We start from the raw sequence: 19,184 nt of genomic DNA, 5'->3' as shown, positions 1-19,184 counted from the left end.
CTCATCGATGTTCCTAACTCTCTATCCCTCTCCCTTCCTCTCTGTAAAAAATCAATAAAATATTTTAAAAAAAAAAAAAAAGAACATTGCAGACTGGAGAATTAGCTGCAAAGGTGCTAGGTGGGGTGCTGCGATGGTTCCAAGGATGCCTCGGGAGTCACGTGGCCAGGAGACGCGGTGTCCCAGGCAACGGCGGGGAGAGAAAACTGGACGTTAAGCCCCGCCTCCTGGTCATGAAAGGGGGGTATTTGCTGAGCATTGTAGGCAGGCGCAACTTCTCATTGCATTCTGGGAGTTGTAGTAAGAGCACCGTATTGCGCCGGGGAGGACTACATTTCCCAAAAAGCCTGGCACGCCGTGCGCGCAGCCTCCGGAAGGAGCCCACAGCGCCGCTACACGAGGTTCTGGGAGTGAGAGGCGCCGGGTCTGAATTGCCGGAGCGGTGGTCGGCGCGATGCCCAAGGCCAAGGGGAAGACCCGGAGGCAGAAGTTCGGTTACAGTGTTAACCGGAAGCGTCTGAACCGGAATGCTCGGCGGAAGGCAGTCCCGCGGATCGAGTGGTGAGGGGCCCGGGGTTCAGGAGGCCGCGGGCCTGGCGGGCACGGCCGGCGAGATGACAGCTCCACGCTCTCCCTCTTTCCCCGCAGCTCCCACATCCGACATGCCTGGGACCACACCAAATCCGTGCGGCAGAACCTGGCCGAGATGGGGCTGGCTATGGACCCCAACAAGGCGGTGCCCCTCCGCAAGAGAAAGGTACTGGCTCGGCGCCCCGCCCCGCCGCAGTTAGCCGGGTTTCCGAACGCCCGCCCGTGGCCTCGGCCGCCTTCACCGGCCGGCTGAGGGTCCCTTTCCCACCTGCCTCTCCCTCCCTCCCAGCACACACTGGGCCTGGGTTGCAGCTTCTCCACTTACTGTTTTTCCTCTGAAACTTGTGTCCCATGGCATCTCAATGGTATTTTCCAGAATTTATCTTTTTCTGCCTCTACTTTCCTTACACCCTCCCCCAAGTCATCCAATTATCCTTGGTCTGAGGCATCTCCTAGGACCCATTTCTCCCAAATGAGGATATTCTGGGCCAGCCCTTTAAAAAATAGCACCTTTTTTTCACTCACTAACTTCTGCCCTGCTTTAACTTATAGCACTTGGTGGTGTATTATATATTTATTTATTTCCCCCAACAAAATCCAGTAAGTAGTTAACCTAGTAAATGGATTTACTGATTGAACTGGTCCCGTCGCCTTTAGGCAAGTTTCTTTGTACCCCTTCATGCCAGAGGGAACTGGTGCTGCTGTTTCTTGAACAAATGTGAGGCAGACAGGGTTACTGTGCCCATTTCACAGGCACAGAAAGGTGAATTGCTTGCGTGAGTCTCATGAGAATCATGAAACCTCCAGGGCATTGGTTCTCCTTGTGCAGGAATTCTTACGGGTCATGCCGTGGCGTTGGGATGGGCAAGAGCCTCTGGAAGTTTCATCCAGGATCCTTCATCTACTGGTCTCACTGGCTCTGTTCTCTGCAGGTCAAGGCCATGGAGGTGGACATAGGCGAGAGACGTCAGGAGCTCATACGGAAGCCCTATGTGCTAAGCGGTGGGTGCTGGCCACATTCCTCTGGGTTACCATCCAGCATAGTCAGGGCTGGAAAGGGCAGGCAGAGAAACCAGGGTCAGAGGGAAGAGGTGAGCTGGCCCAGGGCTCACACAGTTAGGGCTGTGTCTCCGGCTGGGACGTGGTCTGCTGGCTAAACTCAAGTGTGTGAAGTGAGGTCAGAAATGTTCAGGGAGGATGAACCAGGTGCCTGAGAGGTTAGAAAAGAAACCCATTAAGTCTCAGGCACATCTTTCAGCTTCTCCTGAATTTAAGGATGAACAGATTTTTAGAGATTTCACCATCTTATTTAATCTTCCCAATGACCAATCAATTTCATGTTCATAAAGGCCACAGAAACTGAATATTAAAACACCGTAAATTCTGCAGGGAAGACAGAATACTCTGGAATTCTCTACCCACCCTTCCTATTACTTGTCTGAGATTTTTTTGTGTTTTGTTTTGTTTTTGGTTTTTTTGTTAATCCTCACCCAGGATATTTTTTCCATTGAGAGGGGAAGGGAGGGTGAGGGAGAAGAGAGAGGGAAACATCAATGTGAGAGAGACATATTGACTGGTTGCCTCCTGCATGCACACTGACTGGGGCCAGGAGCGAACCCCACAACCCTGGGACATGCTCTTGACCAGGAATCGAACCTTCAACCACTGAGCCACACTGGCCAGGGCTTCCCTGTCTGAGGTTTTTAATAGTTCTGAATGTAGGATTTGAATGGCCAGGCATTTGATATAGAATTGCTTGAGGTCCTATCTTTAGTACATCTCAGTGATTCTCGTAAGTACTGCATTGGATTGCATATATAAAATCGTGTGATTACAGCAAAATTTTTTACTATAAGCAGTTTTAGCACTTAACTCTGGATAAGAGTTGACCAGCTCGTTTCAGTGAGCTATCTTCCTTCCTTCAGAGAAGAGAAATAGGGCGTGTTTGCCTAGCTGTGTTAAAAGCAAAGCCGTTATTGGCTGCACAGCTTGGCTTTTTCCCTCACTGGACAGAGGTGCCTGGGCCCAGCCCTAGACCCTAGTTCTCATTTGTTGGGACCTATTGTAACTCGTCAAGAAAAGAGGGGCCGTTGTAGAGCTGGCAGGGAGCCCTGTCCCGTGGACAGGCAATGGACCTTCATCTCTGTCCCAGGACCTGGCACTCAGTCAAGGTTGTAAGTTTGGTACCTTCCTTTTACCCACCTGAGGCCCAAAGCGATGACTTGCCTTTCAGGTAGTTGCCACTGATAAATGATCGTGTCATAGGCAGAGCCTGGGTCCCAAGGGGCTGAAGAGGAAGGTTCTAGCACCAAATATGGGGATGGAGGCCAAGTCCATCACATGGCTGGCATAATAACTCTCGTAGCTTGGGATTGGGCAAAGGGGTGACTGGACAGCTCCAATCGTGCAGGGAGCAACACCTCATTCCGTCTCCTGGCTTTTCACCCCAGACCTCGAGGCAGAAGCCAGCCTCCCAGAAAAGAAAGGAAACACGCTGTCTCGGGACCTCATAGACTACGTCCGCTACATGGTGGAGAACCACGGGGAGGACTACAAGGTGAGTGGCTCAGGCCCGTTGGGAAGATAGCGCAGACCGTTTGTGATCTGATCTGCTTGCTTAGGGCCTTTTCCTGCGTGGAAACAGGGAAGAGACTGGCAGCTGGGTCCTCCTGGCAGTGCTGATAGCTGAGGTCGCCTGAGGGGCTGTCCCACATGTTGATTTGCTTGCATGGTACTTACAAAGAACTTCAACTACTTGCCGTTTTAGTTATGGGAGGTTTTAGGTAAAAGTCCATATGTTTAGCTTCTGTTAAAAATGGGAAGATCGGGCTACACTGACCTTACCCACCCCCCCGCCATGCCTAGTGGGGTTACTTGGCTGTGGATGGAGCACGAGCTGCTCAGCTGGCCCCTGCGGCTTCTGCCTCCATTTCCCCACATCATTGCTTTTGAGGTGAGGAAGCTGAACCTCCGGGACAGGAGTGGTGGCCCACCTCCAGCGAGCTAGGATTTGAACCTTTGCCCATCCATCCCTCAAGTGGCCCTTCTCCCTTCTTAGGCTATGGCCCGGGATGAGAAGAATTACTATCAAGACACCCCGAAACAGATTCGGAACAAGATCAACGTCTATAAGCGTTTTTACCCGGCGGAGTGGGAAGCCTTCGTTCATTCTTTGCAGAAGAATGCCATGGAGGTTGAGTGACTGGTTTGTGCCTGCCCCAGGCTGAAGCCTCCTCCTGGACTCGAGAAGCTGGAACGGGGTCTAAGGCAAGGAGGGGTGTGGCTACAGAGGCTGGCCGAACCCCGTGCTCGGGGCCAGGCCTGCCTGGTTTGGGCGGCATGAGGGTGTGACCGCTCCATGGCAGGATCACAGGCAGGGTGTGGGTGGGCACTGGGCGCTGTCTGTCTTCAGCTATCAATAATAGAAAAATTCCCATTCCTGAGGCTTCTCCTACAAGCACCTAAAATGTCTCTTCTTGCTGCTCTTGAAAAGCAGGGCTCAGTGTTTTTACATAGATTATTTCACATGGAACTGAGGTGTGTGGGTCTATCTTCATCTTACATGTAAGGAAACGGGCTTGATGGGCGTTAGGGGTGGGGGATTGAAGTCACGTCTTTCCAATGGCTCGGCCTGGGCTTTCCCTTGCGTCTCCCCCTTGGCCTCTGAAGGCGGCCCCCTGACCCACCTTCAGGCCATAGACTCCAGCAGCGACTGGCCACGAGGCACAGCACGCGCAGCCTTTGGGATCTAGTCTGTGGCCTCATAACTCTAGTCCTTCACAGCATCCCAAATTCAGGCCTTCGACTAGCCTGGCCCCTGACCTTGTTTCTTTGCCAGTTCAGGTGCCAATTTTAGGAGGCCTTCCCTACTACCCCCTGCCCCCGGCTGTGTCAGTATCCTCCAGCCCCCATGCCCAGACTTCCTGTTAGCAGTCACACCAGTCAGAGCTGCCTTTTCATCTGCTGGACGTCCCCTACTCGAGTGCAGGGACTTGTCTGTAAATGCGGGGGAGTGGCCTCCACTCTGACCTTAGGCACAGAGGCTGTCAGATATCCTTGCTCCCATTTCCACGCCTGGCTGACAGTCCAGAGCCAGGAGTGGGGGAGAGGTCTGGATACTCCCCAGAAGGTAGAGACCAAAGCTGATGCTCCTTACCACCCACCCTGTGTGCTGCAGAGCCCAGGGACTGGGACTTGTTGACACATGATCCCAGCCAGTGTTCTGGAACCACCCTCTGTCCTGTCCCTGAGACTGCAGCCCCCAGCACCCTCAGAATGAGAACTCCAGTGAAAGCACGCCACTTCGGCATTTATTGTGTGGTGCCTCAGACGCCGCCAGCACCCACCCGCTGCCCTTGGTGGCCTGTGGGCCTGGGTGCAAGGCACAGGCAGGACAGCAAGGCCCTCTACTTCCAGATCTGTGATGGCAAACCTCCCCTTGTCCCTTAGGGCCTCATCTCCTGGGGGCGGCAGATGAGGAAAAGTTGGAGGGTCCCTTTTCAGAGCTACTAGAAAGGACTCTGAGGACGTGTGAGCGGAGAGCAAGCACGAGGCCCACCGCTCCCTGCCCCCGCTCCGAGGCCGGGCAGCTGCGCGAGGACCACACCATAGACGAGCTTCAGCAGCTGGTGTGAGATGTTGGCAGTTGCTACTAAACTACATAAGAACAAAGTTTTTCAAAGGCAAGTGGGAAGGTTTCCTGAAGAATCCGATGCTTCCTTCAGGCAGACAGGCCAGAGTTAGATTTTCGTCAGCACTTCCGTGGAGGGTTGGGTAGGGGAGCAGTGAGGACTGACTCCGTCCATCAGCACAAGCTTACGACGGGCAATTGTGGGCACCGAGAGGTGCTAGAGGCTTCTTGGGATGGGCAGTCAGTCCAAGGTGGTGGTCCCGGCAGCCTCAAGGGCCCTCTTGCCCAGACCATCCACGTGTGCCCGCTCTGGGCCAGGCTGGCCCAGACACCTCCTACCTGTTCCCACGCGTAGACAGGTCCGGAGCTGTAGTCAGGGCAGTGGTGGGAGCAGTGTCAGCCAGACTAGCTCAGGAGCCTCACGGTTCCCAACAGTACTTATTTGGCTCCCGAATCAGTCACCAGGCCAGGCAGCTAGCTGTCCTGCTTTGCCCAGTCAGGTCCCGGAAATCGGAGCACACGGGCCAGCAGCCCCCGCACAGGAGCACAGCGGTCAGCCGCCCACAGGCCCACTGAACGTCTGTATTCCACGCAAGCATCAGCGCCCCTCAGCAGTGTCTTCTGATGCCACTGGGACCCTTCAGTTCTGAGTGGTCTTTAAAAGTACCTCAAGTACATGTAGTTGAACTCTATTCAAGTTCACCTCTCCCTACTAGGGACTTTAAAAACTGTACTACACAGGGACTGATACTCAGACCACAGGCAGATCTCAGGGAGAACAGGGTCCCTCGCCAGCACTGGTTCCAAAGGTAACTTTCAAGCACTGGATCCAGGTGGGGTTCATGAACACAGAAGTGAAAAGTCAGAGAAGTTTCAAAGGCTACTCCACAACCCAAGTCGTTCCTTAATTGTTTCAAATAAAAGCAGACAAGTCGCTTCTTAATGCAGGAAGTTAATCCGAAGCCCTAGAGCAGAGCGAGCTACTCTTCAGTTCCGCCTCCCTCCTCCCCCTCTTCTCACACGAGCTGAAGAATTGAGCACAAAGTAAACAAATGAAAGGAAGGCACGGAACCTGTTCTCAATGAAAAAGCAAACAGAATTGATAAAAAATAGTCCATTTGTGGCCACTGGTTATTCAGTGACCCTGACAGACAAAAGGCTCCTCTTGCCTGCACGAAAGAGAAGTGTCGGTGCAGACAAAATGGTCCTGACCGGCCGGTCACTGGAAAGGGAAGCATGGAACGCGCACTGGAGAGAACGGAAATTCCAGCCAATGCTGCGGAGGCTGGGCACCCCCGGGCGAGGGAAGGCTGAGCGATGTGCCCCAGGCCACCCTGCGGGCTGGTCGCTACGTCCCATTTCTTTACCTGGATTTACACGATTGAAATTTCCTTCCCCAGAGTCCTCTGTTATCCACACAGAAGGGATCTGACATACTGATGGAGGTACAGTTCAGGCGGATCAGTGTGAACATCCTGGTATCATTATAGTCAGGGCGGGGGGAGCTACAGCTTTGGCTCCTAACTTATCACGTCATTAATGATCCCAGCCACTTTCCTCAAAGATCCAGACCTCCCATCACAGTCATCTGGGGTTTTGATAACAGCACCTAGAAACAGAGGCTAAATCTTTGGCCTGTTCCCTTTATAAATAAATAAACACAATGCAGTTCTAGATCAAGGCCCAGCTCTGGTGGGCAGTCTTCAGTCTTCTCAGGAATGGGACTGGTCTCGCCCACTTATGGAAACCTGGTGCTGGCAGTTAACACAGTAGCAGCAGCTTCTGTCTCCAGATGTGGCGGGGAAATTCAGTGTTTCTGATTAGGGGGTGACCACCACTTACTCTGCAGTCATGAGAGGGGGATGGGCTAGGCCTTAGCTTGGGGAAGCGGGGAGGTTGCAGACCCTTGCTAGGATCTCCAGGTTTGTCCTCGCACTTCTTATCTCCGATGCTAGGAAATGCATCTCTCAGTTTGCACACACACACACACACACACACACACACAAATTGCCTTCCTTTTAAAATGATGGCCCCGGGGCCAGAGGGGAAGAGACTGGTCAAGGCCACAAGCCAGATGGGCAGTGCTGGGGCTGGAGGACCACGTGGAACTGAGCCAGGGCTCACTGGGTCCTGCCTAGAACCTGTCCGAGAGGAGGGGCATGAAATTGCCAGGAGTGAACAGCCTGACTGAGCACTTTCCTCAACCACCAGGACCTGCAGGGAGGGGAGCCCTGAGCCCACCCTCTGCCCCACCCCACTTCAGCCCCAGGGCCACCTCACCAGGAAGGCTTCTGCGTGGTTCTTGGCTCTGATGAGGGCAAGGAGAGAGGGACGGCTGCCACCAGCTCCTGCCCCAGGCCCAGGCCAGTGATGAAGGAGCAGGAGCACAGGACTGGGGCTCCCAGGGCTGGTGGGTGAGCAGGGGTGCCAGCCTAGGACAGAAGCTCCAAGAGTAGTTTCCAGATGTGCACGGTGCCAGGGTCTTCAGATCCGGGTCCCACAGGGGCGATGCTGGCCCCCAAGAAGAAGACCTCCCGCTGGTTGTCGACAGCCTGCAGCCCCAGCTCCTGCTGCAGCTCCACCATGCTCATGGCCTCGCTCAGGTCCTGGTGAAACAGCCACAGTGTTTCCCAACACCCAGCCTCATCCAGGAATAAACCTGAGCTCCCGCAGGGAATCCTGGGGCCCAAGTTCCAGAGTGGCCTCTGGACCCCTTGGTCAACTCTTCCTCATCCCTGCCTCTCCTCTGCACTAATCTCTCTTCTTCATTAACCACTGTGGTTAGAAGTGGCACTTCCTATACATCAGGCACTGTGCTAGGTACCAAGTCTTATTCAATTCTCACAGTTTAACCAACTGATGAGGAAATTGGCTCAGAGAAGGTGAAGTCATTGTCAAGGGAACAGAACTGGCAGAGCCAGATTTCAAACTCAGGCTGGTGTGATGCCCAAGCTTAGGACCCTTACAGGAATCCCAGCTGTTTCCTAAGCTCAGTAGTGGAGAGATCTTACAGTGGACTCACTTCCGGACGAGCCAGAGGCCACTGCAGAACTGGGCTGGTGGGGGTATGCTATAATTTCAAGCCTGGCTTAAGAGTAAAATGATTCTTCTTGGAACAATTCATAGAATGCTGGGACCTTTAGTGTTGTCTCCTGTAGGTTCAAAATTGCTACAAATTACAGTTTGTATGTAGGATGATGATGTAATTCACTGTCCAAACTGCGGTATTTCTGAGACTCAAAGTGGGTACTACCAATAATTATACTAGAATAACAGGCATAAATGGGTACTGTCCCAGGCAGACCAGGACGTACAGTCACCTATTTATAAATGTCACGTATTTCCCAATAGGCAGGGAATCTGAGGTCAAAGACACAAGCCTCTCCCCAAACAGGTTGGAAAGGTGTCCCATGACACGCAGGGACATGGGCACAGGCCACAGGCAATACTTCAGGACTCCATGCTGTGGCAGCTTCACCTGGTGCTGAGAACGGCACTTGAGGCAGAGGGCTGCTGGGCCCAAGGCACCCCTCCGGCACCCAGGAGAGGTGTAGTGCAGCGGTCAACAACAGGATCTTTGAGGACGATCTGAGTTCCAGTCCTGGCTTTGCCACTTACCACCTAGAACTTTGGGCACTTGGGGACAACAGCAAGGCCTGTGCTGGGTTTTGTGGGACTGATGTGAGGTCATGGTTGTCAGGTGCCTGGCGCACTGTAAGCACGCACACAAGTGCTAGTTGTTATTATATTCATTCTGTCAATCTCCCATCCCTTCCCGGCTTTAGCTCTTTGATCAGGGCCAGAAGTCGCAAGGGCATAGCAGAGTGAAAAGGCGCAGGTTTGGGAGTTAGATATCCCACTTCCACTATTTTCAATGTGAACAACCTTGAGGAGAATCTCTCTGAGCCTCAGATGCCCGGTCTGTAAAATGGGACCAGTATTTCACACCATGGAGGGCCAGAAGCATAATATGAAAATGTCATTCAAAGCCACACCTGGCATCTAGTGGATACTTCATAATGATGCTTGTCATTTCTCTAGGATGACCAATGACAGGGAGGCAGAAGGGAAGGCAGACAGGACGGGGATACGGGGTGAGGAAGGAGCAGAGGGAGAGAGTGGGGGACAGGCTCTCCGCCAGGGCCTAGTCATGGGCCTGGGCCTGAGTCCCTCCCCAGTGCGCCCACCCAGCCCAGCCACTTGTGGATCAAGTCTGACCCGAGCCAGACTCCTGTGGCCCTCACCTGCTTGTTGGCCACCACGACGACAGGCAGGTCAGGGTCCTTGTCCAGCAGCTTGTGCAGCTCCTGCCGGGCCCAGGGCAGCCGCAGCCGGTCAGCCGAGTCCACCATGAACACCAGCACGTCCACCTCGTTCACAAACTCCTTCCAGTAGAAGCGCAGGTTCTGGCTGCCACCGACTGCGGAGAGGCCAGGGGCCAGCTCAGAGCCTCCGTAGGCCCTGGCTCTCTACAGACAGCCCCATCCCCACCCTCATCCAGCTTCCCAAGGCTTCACCCACCAGGAACAAGGACAAGACCACAGGTCCCAGAGCCAATCAGACCTGGGTTTAGTTCTGCCTGAGCGCTGGGTCTCCCTGGACAAGCTGCTACCTTCAAACATGAGTCTCCTCCCTACTCAACTTACCTAACGGCAAAACCCAAAGGTACATATACAGTGCTCTGTTCTGAGGGCTGGTGGGTAGTAGGTGCTCAATAAACAGTACTCTCCACTGCTTTCTCCTGGCTGCCTTGCCTCCTGCCAACTCCTGGCTTGCTCCTGGGTCAGCCGCTGTGGTCGGAAGCCAGGACTCCTACCCGGCTTGTGCACAGCCGTTCTCCATTCAGTTTCTTTTGTTCAGTCTGGTCACCCCCCTTTCTTCCCCCAGAAACGCCATATTCAGTCCTACCACGTGGCTGCCCACATATGCCCCCATTGTGGGCGGCCTTCCTTTTCCTCCTGTACCTCTGCACAGTCCCCACTGGTCACCCTGCAGCCTGGTGTTTCTGCTTATAATTCTGACCCTTGTGGATTCTAAGCTCTTTGAGAGTTAGAGCGGTTTCCCTCTGGATCCCCCCAAAGCCCTCAGCACAATGCCTGGCACATAGCAGGCACTCAACAGGTATTTACTGAGTGCTTACCAGGTGCCAAGCACTGATCTGGGTGCTGGGGAAGCCGAGGTGAGCGAGGCGGGCAGGGCCTGCTCTCATGGGGCTCCCCCCGCAATCAGGACAGACACAGCAATAACACCAGCACATTTCAGAAAGGAAGGAACTAAAACAGGAAAAGTGAAAGTGGCTGTGGGGGTGCCTTTGGATTGGGGGTCTAGGAAAGTCTCCCCAAGGAGGTGGCATGTGAGCTGAGTCTGGCTGATGAGAAGGAAGTAGCCATGAAGAGGCAGAGAGTATTCCAGGCAGAGGAAGAGCACCCGGGGCAGAAGGTGGCCAGTGACCACGGCACCCCATGAGGGAGGGAAGCCACGACCAGCAAGCCTGGCCGGGCTGAACCACATAGGGCCTGGAAGGCCAGAGTGGGGCCCTGGAGCCCCTTAAGGGTTTTAAGAGTGACTTGGTCTAAAAGATACCACTGTAACCTGGGGACAGACGGAAAGCAGGAAGACCAGCAAGGAGGCTGTTGTACTGAGATGATTTGGGGTTGGACGAGGCAGGCAGTGGTGGAGGTGGGGAGAAGTGGACAGACCAGAATCTGGACAGACAAGGATAAAGCGGACAGGACTAAGCTAATTCAGTGGATATAAGAGGTGGGGGGAGGGAAGAGTCATCAAAGACCCACAAAGGCTCCTCCTCAGCTGGGTCCCAGGCCTGGCGTTGTAGGAGACCACAGCAAAGTGCATGTTCGGGGAGGCGAAAGTCCCAGGACTTCACTGGAGATCTGTGGTTGAGTCCAGGCTGAAAGACCCTATGGAGGCTGCACTGTTACTGGCCAGACCTTTGGGTAACATGAAGACACCGAACCCCTCCTCCCAGGGCTGGAGGAGAGGGGCACTACCTCTGCCTGACAAGGGCAGAACCCCCACTTGACCTTTCTGTGCCCCTGGCACAAAAGAGGGAGATGGGGACAGCTTGTTGAAAAGACCGAATTCCAGGTGAATATCGATGTTTGCTACAATCAGGGAGGAAAGATGTAGCCAGATCAGACCAATAGGCAAGTGCCTGAGATCAGAGGAATTGGGCCCAGTCAGGCCAACAGCCAGGCCCTCAGAGTCTGAGCCCCTACCTAGCACTTAACCAGACCCACCAGGCTTTATGGTCTGAGTCCTGTGGCTGACAGGAAGTCTACCTGTCCCTCCATCGAGTCTGGGGCCGAACACAGGTGGCTAAGTACTGCTGCCCTCTCGGTCAAGCTCTCCCAAGACCCCAAAAAGCCTAACACCGAGGGCAGGGGCAGCTCAGACCCTCTCTGATCACTCAACAAGCTCTCCCAGACACCTGCTTGGGGCTGGGCCTAGGGCCAGCGCTTGATCAGTCCTGTCTGTGTCTCACAGGCTGGTATGGGGTAAATACTGCAGCAGCAGGTGTGCCCCGAGGGCGAGCCCCCAACCTAGCAAGGGCCTCAGAGGACATCGTGTTTGATGTAAATCTTGAAGGATGAGTATTAGTTCATCAAGGGAAGATGGCTTTCCAGACTGAGGGGACAGTGCTTGCCAAGGACAGAAGCAAAAAGAAAACATCAAGTTCCCTTCAGAAACAAGCAGTGGGGCATGGTGCTTAGCAACGAGAGTCACAGTGCTGGGCCTCAGTTTCCCCATGTCCTAACGAGGGTACTGACTGTTTCCAGCTGCACGGCCTTGCGGGGAGGATTTTATTAAGTGCAGTCACACACCACATATTTCGATCAATATCGAACCACATGTATGGCAATGGTCCCATTAGATTCGAATGGAGCTGGGAAATTCCCATCACCTGGTGACATCGTAGCACAGCACATTCGAGTTGCCTACGGTGTTCGGGACAGTCACATGCTGTCCAGGCTTGTAGCCTAGAGCAATAGGCTACACCACACAGCCTGGACGTGTAGCAGACTGTACCACCTAGGTGTGCAAGTGAACTCCATGGTGCTCGCACAAGGATAAGATCACCTAGCGATGCATTTCCCAGGCAGCATCCCTGCCCACACGCCGGCCAAATGAACGGCATACAGAAAACTAGCTGTTAGCACCTGTGTCAGGCATGTGGGCTTCAGTTGGAGTGAGGCGCAGCCAGGACCAAGCTGGAGCTGCCTATTCATGAAGGCCCCCCTCGTCAGAAGACAGCTTTTGTATCCTGTGCCCCGACCCGCGGGAAGAATTTCCTGCAGGGGCGTGATCTGCTTAGGTATGCATTTTGGAGCCACCCCCAGGCAAAGAGCCCAGGCTCGGGTCCCCTCAGGTGATGGGGACACGGTGTGTGTGCGCGGGGGCTGGGGAGTCTGCTCACTCTCTAGCAGGTCCACCTCGAAGTCCCTGGTGGGCAGCCGCACGGAGTTGAAGCCCCAGGTGGGGATGTGGCCGTCCAGCGGCGACTTCCCGGACAGCACGCGCAGGAACGTGCTCTTCCCGGCGCCGTCCAGCCCCAGCACCAGCACCTCGCGCTGCTCCAGCTCCTCCAGCGCCGGCTCTTCGTCCTCCTCGTCCTCAGGCTGCGGGCACAGGCCAGGCTGCAGTCTCACCCTCCAGCCTTCCCGTCCCGGGGGCAGACCCAAGGCACCACGGCGCCCATCCCCGCTCCCACCCGCAAGGACAGGCAGGCACAGCCTGGGGCGACGGGACGAGCGGGACCCTAGGAATCCCCAATCCCCGGCCCCGTTCTGCAGGGCTTCCCTGCGTGGCCTCGGGCTAACGCCTTATGCCCCGTCCCAGGTCGAAGGGACCACGAGTCGGGGACCGCGCAGCGCCGCCACCGGCTCCCGAGCCGGCGGAGAGCCTCCCGACATCCCCCGGGCCGCGCGCACTGCGCAGGCGCCGGGCCGGCGCGGGCTGCACGCGGCGCGGCCCCCCACACCGCCAGCGGGGAAGCCGCCCCCCCAAAGCCCAGGGCCCACCCAGGCCTCGGCTCCAGAGGTCCCGACGGCCCGGCTGCCCGCCCGGAGCCTGCGGGCGGCGGCCCCACGCCCCGGACCCAGGCGCTCCCGGCGCTCGCGCGGAGGTGCCGGCCCCGCACTCACGTCCCACTCGTCCCACTCGGGGAGGCGGGCGGGCTCCGCGCCCCACCAGCCCTCGCCGCGGTCCCAGCGCCGCTCCCGGCCGCGGCCGGAGTAGGTCTTCCAGAGGATGAAGAGCACCGAGCCGAGCAGGGCCGCGGCGCCGCCCAGCGCCAGCACCAAGGGGCTCAGCGGCCGCGGCGCCATCGGGCCGGGCGCGGGGCGCGGTGCACGGAGCACGGGGCACAGGCCGAACCAGCCGGCCGCCGAAGATGGCCCCGCTGCGACTGCCGCGGCCGCGCCCACCCACCCAGCCCGCTCCGCACTACAAGCCCCACAATGCACCTCGCGACCGGGCGGCGGGAGGGGGGCGCGGGCCGGAGCGCAGGGACCTCCCGCCCCCTCCGCCGCGTGCGGGATGCAGCGGGAGGCTGTGCCTGGAGGAACGGGGACGGTGACATCGGCATCTACCGAGCCCTTCCCGTGCACCCAGAGCTTAGCGCCCGGCTGCTCCGGTGACCCCTTAAAACAGTGCCCCCCCAGGAGGGAAGACGGAGCCCGGGTCGCACCCCAGTACTGCGTGTAGGTAAACCCCAGCGACCTGTCTCCTGGCTTCCCTCAAGACCAGGGAGGAAGTGGCTCAGGACCTGTCTGATTTGTGATTGACTTTTTCAGGAGTACTGAGGTGTTCACTGGGGATTTATTTCCAAGGGAGAAAAATAACCCAAATTGTTTTCAAATGCCATCTCTTTTTGTTTTTAAATATTTTTATTGATTTCAGAAAGAGAGGGAGAAATAGAAATGTGGACGAAAGGGGCCACGTGCTGACCTCACAGGCTCAGGGGAGGCCTGCCTGGCGGTCTTGCAAACTCAGAGACCCAAAGTCACCACAAAGGATGGTCTGAAATTAAACTTGAACTAAACGCAGTTATGGTGGGTAGTTACGTCCTAGGCCAGTATCTTCCCTGACAAGGTCAACCTTTACCTGAACTGAGCCTGTCTGTCTTTTTGCATCTATGATAACATGCCCTTGAAATGTCTGGGTAACTTGTAACTTCCCTTTTTCTGGAGCCCCTGGGGCACAACCTAATGTGGTGGGCGCCAGGACAGAGACCACAAATTCCTTCATTATCATGTTGATTGTTCCTGCACCCACCTAAGTACGTGTCCGCCATTTTAATTTTTGTCCAATCCCAAGGGTTTCTCTCTCCCCGCCCGCCCCCCCGCCTTTCTTTATCCCACCTCTTTAATCTGTTACCAATGAATTTCATGTAACCCACCTATGTCCCTCCTTTGATTGCAATGTATAAATACAAATGTAACCCGCCCTTCTCCAGAGCATTATCTCAATGTTTTTTTTTTACATTAACAGAAACATCAATGATGATAACGAATCATGGATCAGCTGCCTCCTGCACTCCCCACACTGGGGACTGAGCCCAAAACATGTGCCTTGACCAGGAATCTAACTGTGACCTCCTGGTTCATAGGTCGACCACTGAGCCACTGCCAGCTGGGATCAAATGCCACCTTTATGAAAATGATATATTGTCATAAATGAAGTCGACATAATCTGTGCGCAGACATTTAATTAAACATACCAATTTTGATTATGCAGGTTTTAAAAAATATTGGAGCCAATTATTTTACTTTTAGTATTCAGAGATTTTTTTTTGTGGGTCCCCAAAAAGATTTACATTCTGAGGTACTGGGGGCTGGGACTTCAGCCTGTGAATGTTGGTAGTGTTAACGTAAAAAACCATTGAAACCTGTAAAGAATTTTTGTGAGTTTATTTGAGCCATACTGTCGACATATGCCGGGAAGCAGAACCTCAAGGAATTGAGATAATGCTCCGGAGAATGGCGGGGTTACATTTGTATTTATACATTGCAATCAAAGGAGGGACATAGGTGGGTTACATGAAATTCATTGGTGATAGATTAAGAAGGTGGGATAAAGCAAAGGCGGGGGGAGAGAAACCCCTGGGATTGGACAAAAAGTAAAATGATGGACACATACTTAGGTGGGTGCAGGAACAATCAACATGATAATGAAGGAATTTGTGGTCTCTGTCCTGGCACCCACCACATTAGGTTGTGCCCCAGGGGCTCCAGAAAAAGGGAAGTTACAAGTTACCCAGACATTTCAAGGGTATGTTATCATAGATGCAAAAAGACAGGCTCAGTTCAGGTAAAGGTTGACCTTGTCAGTGAAGATACCGGCCTAGGATGTAACTGCCCACCATAACTGCTTTTAGTTAAAGTTTAATTTCAGACCATCCTTTGTGGTTCCTTTAGGTCTCTGAGTTTGCAAGACCGCCAGGCAGGCCTCCCCTGAGCTTGTCAGGTCAGCATGTGGCCCCTTTCGTCCACAGTAGGACACAACTAAGCCCAACACAGGGGCTGTGTCCTCCGTCCCAGTGTACCCCAGCACCCAGCACAGTGCCTGACCAAAGGTAAGACACAAGAACACAATTTCCATCGAACCAACTGCCCCAGACTAGCTGTGTGACATTGGCCCGATTCCTTCTGTTCTCTGCACCTTAGTTTCGTTGGATAAGTTGGTTTCTTTTTTTACCTTTTTTTAAAAATGTGATTTTATTGATTTTTAGAGAGGAAGGAAGGGAGAGAGAGAGAAACGTCCATGTGAGAGAGAAACATCTATCAGCTGCCTCCCATATGCACCCCTATGGGGGGACAAACCCACACCTGGGTATATGCCCTGACCAGGAACCAAACCTTTCGGTACATGGGACGACACTCCACCAACTGAGCCACACTGGCCAGGGCTTACTTTATTTTTTAAACAAATTTTCAATTTTATTGATTTTAGAGAGAGAGAGAGCACATGAGAAAGATTTGTTGTTCCACTTATGTGTGCATTCATTGGCTGGTTCTTGTATGTGCCCTGTCGGGGGATCAAACCTGAAACTTTGCATATCGGGTGCCGGCTCTAACCAGCTGACCTATCTGGCCAGGGCAAGTTGGTTTGCAAGGACAGTCTGACAATCGAGTCTCTAGCCCAGCATCCTTGATCTCTACAATTAAATCTTTCTCCCCCCTCACCACTAGAGGGAGATGTTACTTCCAGTTTTTTCTTCCTTGGAAATGTACCTACCTGTTGCCCCAGGGCAGTGGTCGGCAAACTCATTAGTCAACAGAGCCACATATCAACAGGACAACGATTGAAATTTGAGAGCCAATTTTTTTTAAATATATTTTATTGATTTTTTTACAGAGAGGAAGAGAGAGGGATAGAGAGTCAGAAACATCGATGAGAGAGAAACATCGATCAGCTGCCTCTTGCACACCCCCTACTGGGGACATGCCCGCAACCAAGGTACATGCCTTGACCGGAATCGAACCCGGGACCCTTGAGTCCGCAGGCCGACGCTCTATCCACTGAGCCAAACCGGTTTCGGCTAATTTTTTTGAACTTAAACTTCTAACGCCACTTCTTCAAAATAGACTCGCCCCGGCCATGGTATTTTGTGGAAGAGCCACACTCAAAGGGCCAAAGAGCCGCATGTGGCTCTCGAGCCACAGTTTGCCGGCCACTGCCCCAGGGATTTTAAAAAGTGGAGGAGCGGCCTGGCTGGTGCGGCTCAGTTGGTTGAGCTCTGTCCAGTATACCAAGTCGTTGCCAGGAAGGGAGCCCATCAGTAATGTTTCTCTCTCATTGATATTTCTCAAAAAAAAAAAAAAAAAAAAAGAGTGGAGGAGCCGAGGCCAAGGACAGCCAGCAGCCAAACGATCAGGTAGATACGTAGTCTTGGGCTTGAATTTCAACTCTGCTGCTTCCTGGCTGAGATACCTTTGCCAAGGTCCCCGTGAAAGTGTTAGTTTCTCCAGCTGCCGATTGGGCCGCGGAGATGGCCAGTCCCGAGCACCGCTGGGTGGAATGCCTCATCGCTGATGACAAAGGGGGCGGGCTTCCAGGTAGAGCTCCCAGGCTCCAGAAATGCCAATGCCCCGCTTGCTACCTTCCTAGTGACCCGGTTCCTGCCTGCCGGTGGGTGTGGCAGCTCTGACGAGGGCATGGGCCTTTCTGAGGGCGAGGCCTGGCCAGAGAGGGGAGAGGTCTACAGGAAGGCAGGTGACCCCGCCCCCAGGAAGTGGAATGCAAGAGAGATCCTGGTCGATTTTTTTATATATTTTTTATTTTTATTTTTTAAAAATATATTTTTTATTGATTTCAGAGAGGAAGGGAGAGGGAGGGAGAGAAACATCATTGATGAGAGAGAATCATGGATCAGCTACCTCCCGCACGCCCCCCACTGGGGATCGAGCCCGCAACCCAGGCATGTGCCCTTTACCAAAATCGAACCCGGGACCCTTCAGTCCGCAGGCCCACGCTCTATCCACTGAGCCACACTGGCCAGGGCCCTGGTCGATTTTTGAGGCTCCATGTTTACTAAAGTACGAAATGCCCAAGGAAGCACAAAAAGACAATTCAGGGTCCAAACTAATTTAGAACCCTAACCGGTCTGGCTCAGTGGATGGAGTGTCGGCCTGTGGACTGAAGGGTCCCAGGTTCGATTCCGGTCAAGGGCATGTACCTTGGTTGCGGGCACATCCCCAGTAGGGGGTGTGCAGGAGGCATCTGGTCAATGTTTCTCTCTCATGGATGTTTCTAGCTTTCTATTCCTCTCCCTTCCTCTCTGTAAAAAATCAATAAAATATATTAAAAAAAAAAAAAAAGACAATTCAGGGTCCAAACTAATTTAGAACCCTAACCGGTCTGGCTCAGTGGATAGAGTGTTGGCCTGTGGACTTAAGGGTCCCAGGTTCAATTCTGGTCAAGGGCATGTACCTTGGTTGCAGGCACATTCCCAGTAGGGGGTGTGCAGGAGGCAAGCTGATCGATGTTTCTCTCTCATTGATGTTTCTATCTCTGTATCCCTCTCCCTTCCTCTCTTTGTAAAAAATCAATAAAATATATATTTTTTTAAAAACTAATTTAGAAAATTAGTTTCCTTGTAAGTGTATGTTGTAACTATACATGAAAAGGCAGCCATGTTCCCTGGTCAGCCACACACAGGGCTCCGTGACCAGTGTCTGGCCCCAGAAAAGAACCACGCAGGCAGACCTCCCAGAACTTCCCAAGGGTGCTGCTGCCCGTGGGAGTGAGGTGGCCGCGCACAGAGCTGGAAGCAGGCTTGGTTAAGAACCGAAAGCAGAGTCGGGGCAAAGCCCAGAAGAGGGTGGAAGGGAACTTCTAGTGCCACAAGAGATCCACGGCAGGAGCCAAGAACCATGTCCTGACTTTAAACAGCTCAGAAGGCACCCACCCTTCTTGGGCTCTGTGGATTCAATCATGACAGACTGAATCCTCCTTAACTCTGCAACCAAGACACTTAGAAAACGAATTTAGCCCAGCTGGAGTGGCTCAGTGGTTGAGCATCAACCTATGAACTAGGACCGTGGTCGGCAAACTGCAGCTCGAGAGCCACATGTGGCTCTTGGGCCCCTTGAGTGTGGCTCTTCCACAAAATACCATGTGTGGGTGCGCACGTACAGTACGATTGAAGGAGTACCCTAATTAAGTTAATAACAATGTACCTACCTATATAGTTTAAGTTTAAAAAATTTGGCTCTCAAAAGAAATTGCAATGGTTGTACTGTTGATATTTGGCTCTGTTGACTAATGAGTTTGCGGACCACTGAACTAGGAGGTCGGGGTTCGATTCCCGGTAGGGGGTGTGCAGCACCTCATGTTGTGGGCTCGATCCCCAGTAGGGGGCGGGCAGGAGGCAGCCAATAAATGATTCTCATCATTGATATTTCTCTCTCCCTCTCCCTTCCTCTCTGAAATCAATAAAAAA

The 19,184-nt window shown here is 53.7% G+C and overlaps 2 protein-coding genes and 1 non-coding gene across 5 annotated transcripts; 1 reads left to right on the top strand and 2 right to left on the bottom strand.

Moving 5' to 3' along the window:
• The first annotated feature begins 347 nt into the window (after positions 1–347).
• NOP16 (NOP16 nucleolar protein) lies at positions 348–3,887 on the top strand. The gene is made up of 5 exons (XM_008155984.3): positions 348–561; positions 649–757; positions 1,524–1,593; positions 3,042–3,148; positions 3,650–3,887. The coding sequence occupies exons 1-5, from the start codon at positions 455–457 to the stop codon at positions 3,791–3,793; spliced, it is 537 nt and encodes a 178-aa protein (XP_008154206.1). The 5' UTR covers positions 348–454; the 3' UTR covers positions 3,794–3,887.
• A 992-nt stretch (positions 3,888–4,879) lies between these two features.
• ARL10 (ADP ribosylation factor like GTPase 10) lies at positions 4,880–13,659 on the bottom strand. 3 transcript variants are annotated; one of them, XR_008556447.1, is made up of 5 exons: positions 13,384–13,659; positions 12,657–12,858; positions 9,466–9,641; positions 7,502–7,827; positions 4,880–6,830 (listed from the first exon to the last, which is right to left on the bottom strand). XR_008556447.1 is itself a non-coding variant. In XM_008155983.3 (4 exons), exons 1-4 carry the CDS (start codon positions 13,564–13,566, stop codon positions 7,654–7,656), a joined length of 735 nt encoding a protein of 244 aa, XP_008154205.1. In that variant the 5' UTR covers positions 13,567–13,659; the 3' UTR covers positions 4,880–7,653. The 3 variants fall into 3 exon arrangements, 1 of the variants encoding a protein (XP_008154205.1); XR_008556448.1 differs by having other exon boundaries at positions 4,880–6,246; XM_008155983.3 differs by having other exon boundaries at positions 4,880–7,827.
• MIR1271 (microRNA mir-1271) lies at positions 10,305–10,382 on the bottom strand. Its single transcript, NR_129060.2, has one exon. It is a non-coding gene; the product is annotated as a microRNA mir-1271 (primary transcript).
• Positions 13,660–19,184: the final 5,525 nt, after the last annotated feature.

This window comes from Eptesicus fuscus, chromosome 6, assembly GCF_027574615.1.
Source record: "Eptesicus fuscus isolate TK198812 chromosome 6, DD_ASM_mEF_20220401, whole genome shotgun sequence".
Taxonomy (NCBI): domain Eukaryota; kingdom Metazoa; phylum Chordata; class Mammalia; order Chiroptera; family Vespertilionidae; genus Eptesicus; species Eptesicus fuscus.
Note: the sequence above shows the minus strand (reverse complement) of the source record. Positions and strands in the feature narration are given on the sequence as shown.